The sequence below is a fragment of the Physeter macrocephalus genome, chromosome 1 (assembly GCF_002837175.3).
Source record: "Physeter macrocephalus isolate SW-GA chromosome 1, ASM283717v5, whole genome shotgun sequence".
Taxonomy (NCBI): Eukaryota; Metazoa; Chordata; class Mammalia; order Artiodactyla; family Physeteridae; genus Physeter; species Physeter macrocephalus.
Window position 1 is genome coordinate 37,158,696 of NC_041214.2, and position 12,703 is coordinate 37,171,398.

Genomic DNA, 12,703 nt, shown 5'->3' on the forward strand with positions numbered 1-12,703 from the left:
GACCCTCTGAGAACCAGTAAGCCTGGTGGTACATGTCATTGCCAAATTCACTTGCAAGAGTCTACAGAGACTCACTAGAATTTCACCATTATAAAACTCAACCCACTTACTTGGTTTATTTAAACAATTTGCATAAATGAGAAACATAAGAGGAGATTTAAAATGTTCTTTTTATATTACAAACAGATCCTTAGAAAGTACTTGCTTGAATGTTGCTATTGGACCCATTAGTGTTTAAAATTTTCCATGTTTCCTCCTTCTGGCATGAATCCTTACACTAAAGGCTGCAAGCCAAAAACTCAGAGGTAAAAATTAGCTCGCCTTCTAGAAAACAACCTGGGGGGAGAGTGAGGTCACACTGAAATAATGAACTATTATAAAGACAGCTTCCATTACTGACAGTCTGTTAGGAGGAAAGGTCTGATAGTCCCTTTTTTAACTTTATTTTAACTCATAAAGTTAATAAATTAACTTTATTATTTCAAATACCTATAAAAACCTAATAATATACTAGGTGTTGTTTACCCTATCTTAAAATTAGGAAAGGGGTCAGAAAAATGAAATAACTTGTTCAAGGAAATGGACCAAGATTTGAACAGAAGTCAGTGTGATGCCAGAGTCCATACACTTTCTACTGTTTCAAACCCTATCTAGTCTACTATTGATAGAAAATACAATAAATAATTATATTATTACATTAAGACATATGTGTGTGTACAAATTGATATACATGTGTTTTTGTGTCTATGTATATGTATGTGTTATATAGAGATAGATAAAGATACAGAACATAAGTGAGAATAAGCCAAGGGAAGGAGCAGCTTTCCCATAAAACAGGATGATCTGGTGGACATGTGCACTGTGAGATGATTACCACAGTCAAGTTGATTGACACATCCAATATCTCACATGGTGGTTCCTATGTGTGTGTGTGCATGCACACTCATGTGTGTGTTGAGAACACTTGAGATCTACTCTCTTGGCAAATTTGAAATGTCTAAGTGCAGTATTGTTAACCATGGTCACCATGCTGTACATCAGATTCCCCAGAACCTGTTCATCTTGTAAACGAAAGTGTTAGCTTTATATTTTGCATAATTCACACAGACAGGCTTGATTAGTGTAGCTGTGTTAAAATCTATGTTTAGTTTAGCGCCACCATCTGAAACATGTTTGGTTAACATTGTTGATATGAACAATAAAACAATCCATCTCTATTGATTCATGTCCAGGTAGAAGTAGATAATTTCAAGCTTGGGAAGGTAGGCACCATGAACTATTTTGTTGACTCTATTAAATATTAAGGGAGGAATAGGAGCAATCCAAGTAAAAGAAAAACAGGAACAGCTTTCTCTATACCCCTGTGGTCCTGACCCTGGTCCTGGATGAAATCCAACATTCTAGCCATGTGATTGCCAGAAAATCACCTCTCTGGGGTCCCGTTTCCTCATCTACAAAATATAGTTTATAGATAAGAATCCACTTCTCCTTCAAAAAGGATGGGGACATGTTTAGAGGACACAGGAGCCAATCTGAAGGAGCCCCACTAGCCGAAGCTGGACCAATTTGAGAAAGAAAATTAATAATGACAGCATTGGGCTATAACCCATAGAATAAAATAAATATCCATGAGTCCATACTGATATAAATAATTGAATAAAGACATCAATGGAGAAGAAGGAACAGTGGAATAGCTCTTTCTAACAAGAGAACCCTAATTAGTAAATGTAGAAAGAATGAGGGAAATACATAATCACCATTAGGCAAATATCACAGTAAAAACTGCTCCAGGCAACTACCACTGAAAAAATGCTAAAATCAGGGCATGAAAGTCTGAGGAGAAACAGGATAGAAGGTTGCTCAGGGAGCCTGGAGAACAAGGCAGGTAATTTTCATGAATAACAGCACCCAGCTGGTGGCCTGAGCAGAAAACCACACCCACCAGCAGAGCCAGCCAGACTCCCTGGTTCTCAGCTGAGCCTCATCTTTGCTCAGTGCTCCATAAACACTGACACGGTTTTCTTCTATGACTATATTTTTCTGTTTCCACGCTGGCCATTCTCCCTTTTTTTTGCAGTTCTCGGCCCTGGCTGCCCATTAGAATCACCTGGAGAGCTTTCAAAAATCCTGATGCCTGGGTCATTCCCCAGACCAATTAAATCAGACTTTCTGAAGGAGGGCCTTAGCCCTCAGGAGTTTTGAAAGCTTTTCGGGTGATTCCAGTGTGCAGCCAAGGTTAAGCACTACAACTATATTGATATAATTTTTATTTAGCTATGTTAATATCACAGTCCAGGAAACAGACAAGTCCAACCTTCCCTGCTTTCTGACAAAGTGCTTTCAACATATATGACAGATAGAAGGATCCAAAATTTTACCATCGGCATTTGACAGAAATAAGGTGAGAGGCAGCTGGAAGCAAGTGGTAAAGAACTCGTCAAAAGAAAAGAAATTTCCTGAGTACTAACTTCTTTGTGGCTCATTACATGGGTTCATGATGCAATACAAAAATTAATCAGAAAAAGATCAGTCCCACACGCTGAGAGTCTGATCTGAGATGGATGATACTATGTATAATGTGCTGTGTGTCACCGAGTTGAAATGAGATGAGAGTCGGGGATCGGGTGAGGAGTGATTTCCAGCCAGGAGATTATAGGAATCTTTGTAGAGTGTGTGACATTTCAGCGGGCCTGGGAGAATGGGTGGGAACTGAAAACGTGGGGCCAGGAGGAAGGACATTCTGAAAGGGCACAGATGAAGAGGTGGGAAACTGTGGAGGAGGGACAGGGGACAGCAAGTTGCCCCATTTCCCTGGCTGGAGGAGAATGGAAGGCAGCAATACCTGAAACATTCTGTCACTTTGGTAGTTTGGGTACTATTTTCCATCAAAGATTTGGTTAGAACTTGACAAGAAGTTGTGAGAATTAGGTAATTTGCTTTTTACACTCATAATCTGATGTGATGTGTCCAAAGGGTTGGGTGGTGGACATAGAGGCCTCGTGAATGCATTTATATGTGTGTATTTCAATCTTGCAAGGCCCCAAATTAAATTACAGAAGAGGAAACTTGGGGATTAAAAAACCCAGCTACAAATGGTGATAACATTTTTCTATGAGGTGCAAGTCTGGCCATCTGCTATTTCCAATATTATTATTTTACCTCAATAAGAAGAGGATAATGCCAGGTTTGTGTGAGTTAAGCTCATGAAGATGAGAAATATCTCGGTTAGCAAGGAGAACTAGCGACCCACACACGTCGTTCCTCAGGGAAGCGTGTCCTGACAGCTCAGCAGGTGGAACAGGGAAGCCCAGCAGCTGCTCCCTGGCCAGCGGCTGTCACCATGGCAACGCCCCGGGGTGGGAGGAGCAGCTCAGTCCATGGAAACTAGGGGTAAGACGGGAATAAAGACACAGACCTACTAGAGCATGGACTTGAGGATATGGGGAGGGGAAAGGGTAAGCTGTGACGAAGTGAGAGAGTGGCATGGACATATATACACTACCAAACGTAAAATAGATAGCTAGTGGGAAGCAGCCGCATAGCACAGGGAGATCAGCTCGGTGCTTTGTGACCATCTAGAGGGGTGGGAGGGAGGGAGACGCAAGAGGGAAGAGATATGGGAACATATGTATATGTATAACTGATTCACTTTGTTGTAAAGCAGAAACTAACACACCATTGTAAAGCAATTATACTCCAATAAAGATGTTAAAAAAAAAAAGTAATGCAGATGATCCTGGATTGGATCCTGCGCGAGAAAAAGACATTCTTATAGAAATGTCCTTTCTAAAGACATAACTGGGACAAATGGGCTCAATTTGAGTGAGATTTGTGGATTAGATGTGTGGTTCTCAAACTGCAGTGTGCTTCAGCCTCACCTGGTGGGCCTGTCAAACACAGATAGCCAGATCCCACCCCCAGAATTTCTAATTCACTGTGGCTGTGGTGGAAGCTAACAATCTGTATCTCTAAGTAAAGAGCCCAAATGATGCTGATGCTGCTGGTCTGGGATCACACACTGAGAACCACTGGATTACATACCAGCATTGCACTGTTGTTAATTTCCTGATTTTGATCTTCGTACTGTAGTCATGTTAAGGAAATGTCCTTGGCCTTAGAAAACGCTCACAGGAGGATTTAGGACAAAGGGGCATCATGTCTGCAACTTACTCTCAAGTGGTTCAGGAAAAAATAGATAGACAGATAGATAGAAAGAATAAATAGAATAATAAAGCACATGTGAAAAAATAACAATTGGTAAATCTGGGCAAAGTGTATACGGGAGTTCACTGTGTTCTGTAACTGTTCTAGTAGATTAAAATTACATGAAAATAATTAAAAATTAATATAAGGAGAGAAAGTTATAGCTTATCACCTAGCTCTGTTCAATATGGTAGCCACCAGCTACACATGGTTATTTACATTTAAAGTAATTAAAATTAAATGAAGTTTAACATCCAGCTCCTCAACCATACTAGCCATATTTCATCAGGCGCTAAAGGGTCGTATGTGACTAGCAACTACCATATTGGACAGCACAAATATAGAGTATTACCATCATCACACAAAGTTCCACTGGACAGTCCTCACTACAGTGAAAACTATTTTAAGATTGTGAGAGTCTCTCTGGAAAATTCAGTGTGCCGACAGCAGCAGAGGTAGCAGTAATAGGATAAGCAATAGGGGTCAGTTGCTTCCCACATAAGATAGTTTATTAACTGAATGGGGCAAAAAGAAGAAAATGATTAAATTATAGATGATGGATCATAGTGTAGCTATATTTGTAAATCCCTGGGTTTTGCATAGATCAGTGACATATTTGCCAGAGCAGCTGTTCTTACCCATGCTCTACGCACCTCATCATTTTACTGATTTTCTTAAAAATCTGTTGGATGAAGGAGAAGTAAACACCCAAATGTCCTGGTTCTTTTCCTTTTCTTCCCCCGCTTCTCCTTCAAGCAGAGGAGTGGCAAGACTGGATGGGGAAACTCCCAGCAAGGCTGTGCCAGGGAGACTGTCCTGAAGGGGAACAGCCAAGACCTGGATGATATCAAACGTTCAGATATTCTAACTTGGCTACTGTTTTCATTTTGGATGACACATCAGCTATCATGTAAAGCACAGCGAGGCTGGTTTTTGTTGCTATCTTTACTCCTTCTGATTTGCTTCTCCTCCTTCCTCTTCTTTTCCGCACCTCAGACACCCAGCACCCTCTGACCCAAACAGGCCTGCCTCCCCCTCTAAAGAGCATCTTCTTTCTTCCCAGCGTCATTTCTCATGGGCCTCAGCAACACCCAGGTGATGAATTGAATACGTTCTAAAGTATGAATAGAACCAGATTCTCCCAAGGTACATTTGGCTAACACTAGCTCTCAGAATGTTCTGGGAGATACTGTCTGAGCAAGGTCATGTTTGGGTATTCTCTTTCTGACCCAACCCCTGTAACTCCCCTCTCCCTAGCCTCTCAGGAGTGACCGCCCACATATGCTGCACCTTGTCAGCCCCAAGCCCCCTCCACCCGGCACCTTTCTCAGCAGCTTCATGTTCACTTGGGCTCAGTAAAATGCTCAGCTATTATCACTTGGGGAGAACATGGAATGGCAGGGAAAACTGCAAATACCTGAAGCCATAAACCACAAATCAGTTAATATGAAGGATTTTCATGGGGAAAATGAGCCATATTCCCATTTCCAAGTTGCCATTGGGGAAAATGAACCACAGAGCTAGAACCCAGGACTCCGGAGGTGTCCCTCTGCTCTGTCCAGGCCTCTGTTACGGCATTTAAACGTCCATCTAATAATCGAACCGTTGTCGCAGGCTTGGAGAATGCACCACCCCCCACACACACACACCAAAAAAAAATATGCTGGATCATTTTTCTGCCACAATTCCTCCTTAAAATACATTCACTCTGAGTTTTCCAAGAAAGAGAAACCCTTCATCAGAAACAAGTTTGTCAATTACATAGAGATGATCACTCTTAGCAGCAAGACACAACATCCCAGGTATTTATAGTTCACCTTGTGGTTGGCTAATTAAACTTCTGAGATGTCTCTTTACAGACAGCTTTTTACTATGAAATATATATATATATATATATTTTATTTTATTTATCTTTGGCTGCATTGGGTCTTCGTTGCTGCACACGGGCTTTCTCTAGTTGCGGCAAGTGGGGGCTACTCTTGGTTGCGGTGTGCGGGCTTCTCATTGTGGTGGCTTCTCTTGTTGCGGAGCACAGGCTCTATGCGCGCAGGCTTCAGTAGTTGTGGCATGCGGGCTCAGTAGTTGTGGCGCACGGGCTTAGTTGCTCCAGGGCATGTGGGATCTTCCCGGACCAGGGCTCGAATCCATGTTCCCTGCATTGGCAGGCGGATTCTTAACCACTGCGCCACCAGGGAAGCCCTATGAAATATATTTTTATTAAGATTTCAAAAAGAGAAGGAGAGTCTCACCTCACAGTACTCTGTGATAATGCAGAAATTCTCTTGCTCCACAAAGCTCGCATGGAACTTGACAATGGCTGGATGGTCCAGCTTGGAAAGGAGCTGGACCTCAAAAGTGGCCTGCACAGTCTCATTTGGATTGAGTTCTCCAGTAGAGATTTCCTTCAGGACCTTTCTGCAGCCAAAAAAAAAAAAAAATTTTTTTAATACATTTAGAACTAAAAAACACGTTTAATAGATATGAACAGTGGTGCACGACCATCTAACTAATGCCCAGGCTGTGACCTACTCAGAGGTCTGCTATCACCGGTGACTCCTGGGCACCCTGGGTCTGCCTTTGTCCTGGCAGTGCCCTCCATACCTGCAGCCCTAGTTTGGTCACACGGGGCAGAGACAGGGCTAATCTTGAGTGGCGTGGCTGAAGCGGCTCTTCCTCAGCCTCTAGGTGTCTCTGTTTCTGTCTTTTTCTGTCTCTTTGTGTGTTTTCTGTCTCTACTTATCTGTTTTCCTGTTTCTGTCTGCTTTTCTTTTTCTCTCACAATTCCTATCTTGGTATCTCTCTGTCTCTCTCTGTCTCTCTGTCTGTCTCTCTCTCTCTATATATATATATATATATGTGTGTGTGTGTGTGTGTATGTGTATGTGAATATAATATAATTATAAAATCTGTCTCTCTGTCTCTTTGCATCTTTCTTATTCTCTTTTTGACTCTCTCTTTTCCTCTCTGACTCTCTCTCTGCCTCTGCATGTGTATATAAATACACATACTTCTCTCTGTCTCTCAGCTCTAAAATTTTCCAAATCTATCAACTTAATATCAGCAGAATCAATATCTACTTATTTTCTTTTCAAAACTATCCTTGGCATATCATACTTTATTGCTACCAGTATTTAGGAGAAGAAAAAAATCTAAAAACATTGACAGAGGTATTCAAGCATATATAAATAGAACAAGAGCTCATTACATCTCCAAATTATTAATTTAAAAATTGTGATAACTAATGAGGAGTGGACCAAAACATTATCTCTTCCCATCTACAGAAAGAAACAGACTGATGACCAAACCAATTACAGTGCCACAGTGTAAACAGATTGCCGGGAGAAGCACTTTAGAGCACCAATTATGTATGCAGACAGATTCCACTGATTATAAGTGAGCCTTAGCTGTTCATTAAGTTCTGCAGGACCTGTACTAGAAGACATTTTGCAGTAATGTTATTTAAGAGTAACTGCCTATGCATATTAATGAAAATGTATTTATAGTAGAAGCTCTCTTAATTAAAGGCCCTTTAACCAAATCCTAGATTAACCAGAGCTCTGCAGTCCTTTCTAACAGATGCCAATGGCCACGTTTGTGTTGGGGGCGCAGTGGCCAGCAGGTGCTCTCTGGACCACCTTCCAGTTGAGGTGTTTACCCAAGTCATAGAGTCTATTCCCAAACTTGTTTATACCACTCGTGCCCAGTATTGTAAATCTGTGACTTAAATATGACAAACTGATGAAGGGTGAGTGAGTGTTGTCTCTACTAGAAAAACTAAGTCAAATGTTTACCACAAAGCTTAATAATGACAAGTTACAAAAAAAAAATGCTGTTAAAGAAGTAATTGATAAGACAGTTCTAAAACGTTGGTTTAAAAATGTAAAAATCTAGCATTCTAAACTGAGATTGCTAAATTCTCATTCTACTTTAAAGAAGGTAAATTTGGAAAACTTAATCAACTTAACATGGGTAAGTTTATGCAAAAAAGATGAAGCGACCTCTCATCAGAGGACATCAGATGTTGGCTGCACAACAAAAATGAGAGAAAATGTACAACGATATGTTTTAAGTTGATATAAACGTTTTAGTTATGTCATTTCATTTTAAAATTGTTCCCTTATGTAACCAAGGACCAGCCCCAATAACACTGGACAGGGGCCATCACATTGGTTTTGTTAGGTCTTGAATGCCCTACCAGGCCCCTACTTGATAATGGAGTGGATTCTGGAGAAATTCTTGCTTGGTAACATGTTCTATAGAGAGACTGTTCTAGCAAGAATTTGGTTAAAAATGACCTCATGTTATTAAGAGTGGCGTCTCAAACTGTTTGGTATAATAAAGGAGCTTGAAATGACAGACGTGGTTGTTTTCCTGTAACTTCTAAAAATGATAAAGCCGTAAGCCAAATGACATCTTGATGGTACTTTTCCAGTACTTACTGCGCCCCAGCCAACGTGCAGTTGTAAAAGTCACAGTGGTTAATTTATATAGCACGGCGATATAAAGCCTCACTCAAACTTGCAATATTCTCTTGCTGTGAAGGAACAAATGCTATCAAAAGCTTTAAGATACTTATTTTTTCTTGCAAACATCAACTATTGTGCAACAGGGCATGGGATTTTACATAGAGTTACCTGAGCCCCGTCTGGCAGCCTGATGATAAGGCATAAAATCTCATTTGCCCACAGCTTAGCAGACGAAGGTAGGGCTATCAAGACAGGTGATATCTAATATAATCACCTCTGGCAGATGTGGAGATATTCCACCTTCCTTACCTAAAACTGATAGAGGAAACTCTCCTTGCATGTCACATAATGTGAGAGCCTTATCAGCAGAGCAGAGCGCAGAAACTGACCGAGTCAAGGAAGCTTGCCCCTGGCTCAGTGACACTCAGCCTGTCACCCTCTCCTAAGTAACAGGACAGATATTTATTTTATCAGAACTTCAGCTGTTCAGGAGAAACTTTCTAGCAGTTGCAAAAACAGGCACCCCTTCAGACTCACTCATTTTGCAAACTTTCTGTTCTCTTTCCCAAGTGGCATGTTTCTTTCTAGAATCAGTAGTGAACTGACAAACTTTGGAGAGTGACCGGAAATTTGGGATAACTATAGCTAATTTCATTCCCCTCAAATTGGCCCACCTTCCATACAAATGGGGCAGATGATATCTTTGAGAAGTTCAGGGTTATTTTCCCCAAATTTCCCTGTAGTCTTTCACATATTTCAAATTGAACAAGCAGCATAGGCTGCCTCAGGAAAAAGATGACATCACAAACGACAGAGAATATGAGTCAAATTCTTGGCTTTTGATTTTCCAAAGGAGAGACCAAGGCCAAAGAGAAAAGATCTGAAGGAGCACTTGACCAGTGGTGTGAGTGTCCTCCCTGCCCCATGTGAGAGAGACCCTTGGGACCAGATGAAGGGGAGGCAAGAACATTAGGCACTGCTGAGCCCCTGAAAATAGTTCATGTCCCCAGGCTGTGTCCTGGGGGACAGAACTCCCAGATAGGGAGAAGAACCCCAGAGTGGAGGCCCTGCTATATTTCCAAAGCAGGAACCTCACATTTCCTTGCGTCCAGCAATGGCTAGGAGTGAAAGAAAGGTCTTCAAGGGGCAAATAAACCAAGGGGCCTAAGAGTTCTGGAATCTCAGTGAGGAGTGCTGTGTGTGTAGTGGTGTAATGGGCTCTGATAATTCGTCACCCCTGCCCTTGGGTCTCCTGAGGAAGACAGATAGTAAGCAGATCAGTGTGCATAAATGTGTGTATATGACTATGTTTGTATTTTCTAAAACTTCAAATTGAGCTGGGTGCTACAAAGTTAGGGTAAGTGATGTCTGAGGTCCTCCTGATTTAAGCTGCCGTGACTCTCTAATTTGATCAGCAGCTACTGCACCCACTGAGGGCAAATCCACAGGAAACAGATTTTAACTGCAGTTTAAATAAGACTAATATTTTTTGCTTTTTAAAAAATTCAATATTCACCTGTTTAACAGATTATTAAATCTGCTCAGAACTTTCAAAGTAAGAGTTTTCATCCATCTAGCAAGGCTGCAATTTTTTTAACTAATCCTTTCTTAAATGGTCAGCTCTCATTTTTTTTTCTAATTTACAAGGAAATATAGTTTTATTACAGAAAAATTTGAAAACAAACATAGTCCACAATCCACTACAGAGATCATCAGCAGTAACAGTTTTGTGTACTTCCTTCACATCTTTTTGCTACACATTTTTTTAACACTAGAGGCCAGTTTAGACAATTTGCCTGCTATTTTCATGTGACAGTATCATAGCAGAAATCTGTCATTTGTGGCTGCCCAGTGTCTTTAGACAGCCTCCCTACATTGTAGTAGTCCCCTGGGCTGTGGGTCCTGCCTTCCCTAGATAAAACAGACAGACAACAACAATTCCTCCATCTCCCACCTGCCTTGAGTTGGGGTGCCAGTGTGGGACCTAGGTTCTGCCAGTCAGCTGGACCAAGCCGGGACCTTGCCTTGGGTGTGAGCTGTGTGGAGGGACAGGGCAGGCACAGGACCTCCCTTTGTTAATACAGGTGTCCTAAGAAAGAGCGTGGGCCTGGGGGCAGTGGCAGTGGGCCAATCCCAGGCTGACATTCCTGGAAATTTAGCCTCCCCTGCCCCGCAGCCTCCCACAGCTGTGAGAGCCATCTGTGTTCAGAATAAATCCCCTTCTGCCTCAACCGTGCAGAGGGTGGCTACTCATATCTGCGTCTAGAGTCCTGACGCACGTGATTATGCATCACAGAGCACTGTGAGGTGTTCCCATGAAGCACTCACTTTGGGATAATGAAAACTGAACCTCCAAAAATTTGACTCATTTAGGTTAATTTTTATTCATTTATTTGAGTCTTAAAACTTAGGATCTTCTGAGGGATTTAGGGCCTTTTATGGGTAGAAGTATCATGAGAGTGGAAAAACATCCTTTTAAAAGTTACTTAATCCCCTTTAATATGACATATAACTTTAAAACGTAAAGGGACATGAAAAAATGGCAGTGATAGTTGTTCCAAAAAGTGGCACATTAATAAAAGATGGGAAAGCCGGGAACTAAAGGTACCTAAAGGAGTAGCTGAAAAAATATTGTAGGTGTTAGTGGAGAGTATACTACAGATGGAATTTTATTTTATTTCAGTTGTTTTTCCTTCTTTCAGCAATTCAGAAACATTTTTAATGTCTGTGGCCAGAGAAAAGGATAATATTATTTTATGGATCATCATCATATGCCATAATCTATGAGCTGCCTTTGTTTTTAACAATTAAATCCCTGATCCCAGCTTGTTTCAGGGTAAAAACTCTGATTCATCTGATCTTTTCCTCTCCACCCCTGATCACAGTCATGTTGCAGTGTTTGGACACAGACGGAGCTCAGATGACATCACCATACAGTGCAGGGACAGCAAGCCTCAGGTGCCCATGGCAGACACCAGCAACTAAGGAGCAAAATCCTTCCGCTGAGCCTGACTTCAGACTCCACACAAGGTGCCAGGCAGCCACTGCCAAATACCTTCGCATCAAAAGTTCCACATTTCTGTTATTTCACCATCTACTGACTGCCTTCGGTATGCCAAACACAGTATCATGTTCTGGGGATAGAAAGATGAAACAGATAAAACTCCGGCCCTCCAAGAAAGCTCAGTCTCATGGGAAAGGCCAACAATTAAAAAAATAGTTGAACAACTTCACGATAAATGCAATAATAGAGCTGGGGATGGGGTGAAGACCCCTAACTCTCCTTTGAGAAGAGAAAAAACGCAAAATCTATAGACTAGAGCCCCAGGACATTCACTTTTGCACACGAAACTACTTTGTAGTAAGCTGAATTGCCTTCTCCCCAGGTGGATTCCAAGTAGCAAAAGAAATGAATTTATCATTCTCTACAATTTGCCCTGTATAAATCAATAGCCAGTAGAGGGACAGCTATATTTGCATTACCTGAATAGGCTACGAAAATTAATAAGCAGGTGACTTTTCAAAAAAAGAAAACTGCTTGAGAATTTCAATATCTATATATCCTTCTTTAGAGTAACTCATGCACAGACACACACACAACCACAGTATACATTATAGAATGAAGAATGAAAATGTTACAGGGAGGGGTATTTCTTAAAATAGCTAAAAACCTGGCAGGTTCACAAAACACTCCTTCCTTCCTTCCACCCCCCGCATCCCCCACCTGCCATTTATCTATCCCAATTTTTAATCAGAAAAAAGCATTTGAGCTATATATAACTACATTTTAAAAGATAATGTAGACCAGCCCTAGAGGCTTGTCTGCTCACCCGCCGGGGCGGGCGGGGGCTGGGAGCTGAGCCTTGGGCTTCTGTCGGATCCCAGGGAAAGGTCTGGAGTTGGCAGAGTGAAAACAGCCTGAAGGGGCTAGTGCGCCACGGCTAGCCGGGAGGGAGTCCGGTTGAAGTCTGGAGCTGCCGAAGAGGCAAGAGACCTTTTCTTCCCTCTTTGCTTCCTGGTGCGCGAGGAGAGGG

At 41.7% G+C, this 12,703-nt stretch overlaps 1 protein-coding gene across 1 annotated transcript in view; it reads right to left on the minus strand.

The window, feature by feature from the left end:
* NEK11 (NIMA related kinase 11) overlaps positions 1–12,703 on the minus strand; it is a 263,068-nt gene that overhangs the window by 208,402 nt on the left and 41,963 nt on the right. Inside the window, 1 exon segment of the mRNA XM_024115178.3 lies at positions 6,453–6,618. Coding sequence (XP_023970946.1) covers positions 6,453–6,618 — 166 coding nt within the window.